Source organism: Larimichthys crocea, unplaced genomic scaffold (genome assembly GCF_000972845.2).
Source record: "Larimichthys crocea isolate SSNF unplaced genomic scaffold, L_crocea_2.0 scaffold6471, whole genome shotgun sequence".
In the NCBI taxonomy this organism is placed as follows: domain Eukaryota; kingdom Metazoa; phylum Chordata; class Actinopteri; family Sciaenidae; genus Larimichthys; species Larimichthys crocea.
In genome coordinates this window covers 1-5422 of record NW_020858507.1, presented here as the reverse complement: position 1 = coordinate 5422, position 5422 = coordinate 1, and the positions used below count along the sequence as shown (strand labels likewise).

Below are 5422 nucleotides of genomic sequence, written 5' to 3'. Positions count from 1 at the left end.
GGAGATGTTTCCTCACTTTCTGTTTCTTCAGTAACCACTTTAAGGAGATTCTCAAGAAAGGTCAGAATGAAGACCCGATTAGGAGGCAGTCCCTGTCCAGTAATTTTCTTTAAGATAGTGATGATTTTATCATCAGTGTTTGTGTCTTTGTTAGGGTGTTGGAGCACTGAAAAAGAGCCTAATAAACTGTGTCTCAGTTCCACACATTCACTGTGAAATTTACCCATGAGGTTTTGCAGGACCTCTGCAGCACACACCATTGGAATCATTGTCCATGAGCTTCGAAAGTTCCAGATTATGGAAAGAAGTGAGACTTTGTTCTTCAATGATGAACTGACGGCTAAACTGAGGGAAAAGAAGTATTTGTAGAAGTCAGACCACTCCTTAGTTTGTTTCTCTGAGTGAACATCAGAGCTTAGCATGATGGCCAGTTTGTTTCCCATACAATTGCTGTGGCTGGCCGCTTGAACAGGCTGTTTAACATGGCTTTCTTCCATACCAAGTACCTGAATTGCTCCACTCTTCTCAGTCAGCACCAACGCACACCACCGCAGCATCTGGCTCACTGTGGGCCACTGGCCTTTTGTCTTAAAAACAGCTCTGCAGAGCTGAAACAGACAGTTCTGTCTGTCATCTGCATTCAATGTAACACCTTTGAAAGAATCTTTCATAAATGGTGCATCTTTTGGGTCATTTTCTGAGTATTGTTGGATGCTAGTGGTAATGTTTTTTATCATATCGATCACAGAATCACCTAAATTCTTTAACATTTTTAATTCTGCTTGAGCTCCAACTAGGTTTCTATCATCTTTGCTTCCGAGAGTCTTTTGGAAATCCTGATGCAATCTCTCAGGGCCAGCAAAGTCAAGAGCCTGGATGAGAGAATGACCAGACTCATTCGTCCACTCTGGTGATATGTCATACACTTGTACCAACGTAAGGACTTCAGTTATTGAGACATCCTTGGAATACTTCTGTAACAGTGCTTTGAACAGAGTCATTGCCTCTGTTGGGGTCCATTGGTTTGTTTGCACAAGTCTGAGGAGCATTTCGGTGGATTCGGAGAGGGTTTCCTTGCCATTTGAGTATGGATAAGAGAAGCTTCAAGCACTGGATTTCCATATTTAAAATCAACACAGAGGCTCTTTCAACTACATTCTGCAGTGATGCTGTGAGTGTGCTGAGGAATTCTATTAGAAAGAGCTGCTCAGTGGAAAGCTCATCTCCAGCCCACTGTTTGGCCATAAGGGCTGCATCAGTATCAGAGCTGCCATAGTCAGTGCAAAAGTGCATCAGGTTGATATACAGGGCTTGAGTCAGCAGGAAACTCTCAAAAACATTACATGCTGATTGGCTGATGGACTCCACCAGGGACTGCACGTGATCAGAGATGATTTGTAGGGAAACTCCCTCAGGTATCTCCAGAAACAGGGCACACTGCTCTGTGATGAACACTTGAGCGTGCTGCAGAGTGCTGAGGGATGGGGGAGCACCAATCCATTCATCAAACAGGAGCTCGTCCAGGACTGACCGGATTTTCTCAAGCTGCTCAGCTGTCAGCTGACTGAGACTCAGAGATGGAACTGGGATGCTGCATTTCAAAGAGAGGATTTCTAGGAACTCATCACTGCCTGATTCATCATCAGCTTCAGAATCATCCAGATGACTTCTTAGAAATGGTTGCTTGCACATTTCTGATTCTTCTGAAATGTTTCTCAGTTTCTCGTGCTGCTCTTTGACTCGTTGGTGTGATTCTTGTAGTCTTTGATTCAGTTCTTCTTGTCTTTTCTTCTCTTCAGCCTCTCTTCTCCTCTCCTCCTCTCTCCTCTGTCGCTCCTCTTCTCTTCTCCTCTCCTCCTCTCTCCTCTGTCGCTCCTCTTCTCTTCTCCTCTCCTCTTCTCTCCTCATATTCTCTTGATCTCTGATTGGCTTATTAAAGCAGTATTCACACTCGTACATATTGTCATGGCCAACTGGTCTGTAGTATTCACCTCCATTGTACACATATACATACCGCCCATGAACAGTATGTTTGTAAAGATCATCAAAGGATTTGCATGGAGGCAGGACTTTAGAACACTTGCAGCATCTCAGGCGGTCGCCCATGTTACTTTCTGAAGGTACATTCCCCATTTTTGATGATTTATCCAGCAGTCGTGTGGTGACTTTTGTGTGCAACTTGTGTTTTCCTGAAAGATAAAAAATATATACATTTTAATAACTTTATGATATAACAACCAACTCATAACAGAAAGTCCATGTGTATACATGTACAGCAGAGTACAGTACATACCTGTTAATTAAAACTCATTTCCAGGTGATGACCTCATGAAGCTGATTGAGAGAATGCCAAGAGTGTGCAAAGCTGTCAAAGGAAAATAATCTAAAATATAAAACACATTTTGTTTTGTTTACAAATTGTTTTGTTCACCACATAATTCCATATTGTGTTATTTCATAGTTGAAATCATGGATGTATTGAAATAATGGGAAATCTATGGGGTAATGTTTGAAAGCTGAAATCTCATGCCTAAGTGTTCAAACTTTATGGTCAGCTGTAGAAATGCTTCACATATTAAACCAGAGACTCAGAGCACCACCATGTGGTCAATTATTTCTTTTTTTAAGTCATGAAACATGAGGAGTTTCTTTATCAAGCTAAACTAAACATGGACGTAGCACATTTTGAACAGTTTTTCTCCAATTTACTTTGGAAATCAGGAAAAAGACAAATTGCATTTGGGGGGCTGTGTTGGCAGGAGGCCATGGTTCTATAGAGTGGATCTAAAAAGTCTACATACCACCGTTAAAATGCCAGGTTTTTGTCATGCAAAAAAATGAGAGAAGATAAATCATGTCAGAACTTTTTCCACCTTTAATGTGTCCTAACATGAACAATTCAATTGAAAAACATACTGAAATCTTTTAGGGGGAAAAATAAAAAATAAATAACTTATAGTAACCTTTTTGCTTAAGTGCACACACCCTTAAACTAATACCACCTTTTGTTTTATTACAGCACTCACTCTTTTTGGGTAGGGGTCTATTAGCATGGCACATCTTGACTTGGCAATATTTGCACACACTTCTTTGCAAAAGTGTTCCAAATCTGTCAGATTGTGAGGGCATCTCCTGTGCACAGCCCTCTTCAGTGGCCTGAGTTTCCATCCTTGGCCATCCGGGCTGCAGTGGAAGAGCAGGAGAAGGAGGATGGAGGTCTGCTAACCTTTAGAACACCAGAACTACCAGACTTCTCTAAGGTGTCGAAGAAAGGTCTGAACGATGAGGTTCTCAACAGGGCAGCATTAACCGGTGTCTGGGAGTCAAAGAGATTTGACGTCTTTGCAACGGGGTCTCTAGGTCTCTCTCTGTGCTCTCTCGTCCAGCAGGTTCTCATGGATCGTGGCCCTGTGGTCCTGCACAACGTCCACTACATATACTGGCATTATTGTTACCATATCTCCATTACAGTTTATAGTTATACCAACTATAAACTGTAATCTGCCCCTCTGATGATGAAGCTGTTTAAATGGCTGAAATGCTCCTGGTGCTGGAGTAAATGTACTTAATTACTTTACACTCGTAACTTACACATGCAGATAGATCTTTCAAATAAAGAGGACAAGTCTTAAAAGACTGACAGTCTCAATAAAATCCTTGTAGAAGATAGTAAAACAGACATTAAAGGAACTCTCTTTGATTTGAGTATTAATGACATTTCAGAATAAACTAACATAAAAATAGTCCCTGATGGAGAAGTGGCTCTGGTGGTTCATGCAGTAACATAGGACGATTGATTTGATCAATTTAAAAAGATGAAAAGTTTACATTTCTTATCGTCCTCTGACAGACCTTTCACCGACTCAAACAGCTGTTCTCTGACTTCTCTCCACAGACTGAACACTGCCAGAGTTGATTTGCCTAATGAGTAACACTTCACTGCATATCTCCAAGATAATACAGGCAGTCTATGTGCTCCTGATAGCGAGTGAATCATTAAAAACTCATTTAAATGATGGTTGGAGAACAGTAAGCAAGTATTACCTGCTGGTGCCACCTTTGAGTGGGGAAAACACTCCACCCACACCTGCTCTGTAAACATGATGGAGGCAACACCTGATGCTAGGGTTAGCAGCCAGCCTGGACCTGGACCAGGCGTTCAGATGCAGACTGATGAAGTCTACTAATGACTGATTAACGAACTGCCTCACTAAATGGACTGCAGGTCAGTGTCAGTGTTAGAGGACAGGCAGAGGTTTGACAGAGAGCATCCTCTGAGATAACTGAACTTTATTTTGACACAGAAGATGTTGGAATAAAGTCCTGATGTCACAGAGACTGTTACTGTGCTGTCAGGTTGAGGTTAGAAGTCTGCTCTGAGATGTGACTAATAGGTGAATGGTGTCTCTGTCATTGTGTGCGTCTGTTTCCTTACTGTGTACTTAGTGAGTCCACACACCACCAACTATTTCACTGATTTTGGTGACACTGGATCATTTTTATGGAGAAAATGTTTTTGGTTTTTCCCTTGCTGACATGGGAACTCATTTTAATGGCATGGTGATTTCAAGTGCAACTTGTTTCACCTCTCGACTGACTGCTCTGTCCTCCTCTTCCTCTATCTTCTGACTAGAGTCTCCTATCACAGCTGTCTGCTATGCAGAGTGACAGGTCCAGAGATATTCCTATGAGCTTCGAAAGAACCTGGACCTTCAGGCCAAAAGAAGAGAACTGCTACTAATCATCTATTTGACTCATTTTACTTCCTCCGTTGACTTTTGGTTCTATTTTAAATCTACTAAAATGTGATTGCAACTAAAACTTGTGACATCTGTGACAGCTGTCAGTTCAGTTTTCAATTCATTTATATAGCGCCATATCATAACAAAGTATTCTCATGTCACTAGACCTACTCTTTATTTATTTACAGAGACCACAGTTCCACCATGAGCAAGCATTGGCGGCTGGTTGAGTTAAAGTAGAGAGGGGCAAGATAGACAGGGTAAAGAGATGATGAGGATAGTATAGATAGATAGATGATAGATAGATAGATAGATAGATAGCTAGTAGATAGTAGATAGATAGATAGATAGATAGATAGATAGATAGATAGATAAGAGCCGCATACGCAGGTCATCAGCAGCAGCCCACGATCCTGAGAACCTGCTGGACGACAGAGCACAGAAAACTCTGGGGAGAAGTTTAGTTAGTAACATGCATTAATATTAGGGCTGTCAATCGATAAAAAATTGTCAATTAATATGGCTCTTGATTAATTAATCTAAATTAATCGCACATATTCTTTTTCTGTGAAAGCATCCAAACATATTCAAACATGTTTCAGATCAGACTGAATTTAGTAGCTGAAGAAATCTATGAAAATACATATCAAACATGAATATGTTCTATAAAAAACTAAAAA

General features: G+C 40.9%; 1 protein-coding gene across 1 annotated transcript; it reads right to left on the bottom strand.

Moving 5' to 3' along the window:
- Nucleotides 1–945: 945 nt before the first annotated feature.
- Nucleotides 946–2475, bottom strand: LOC113745323 (chromatin assembly factor 1 subunit p90-like). Its single transcript, XM_027276853.1, has 2 exons — nt 2294–2475; nt 946–2189 (listed from the first exon to the last, which is right to left on the bottom strand). Exon 2 carries the CDS (start codon nt 2131–2133, stop codon nt 946–948), a length of 1188 nt encoding a protein of 395 aa, XP_027132654.1. The 5' UTR covers nt 2134–2189; nt 2294–2475.
- Between the last annotated feature and the right edge of the window lie 2947 nt (nt 2476–5422).

Coding starts and splice junctions, on each gene's coding strand:
- LOC113745323 (XM_027276853.1), bottom strand. CDS start 2,133: ATGGGGAATGTACCTTCAGAAAGTAACATGGGCGACCGCCTGAGATGC.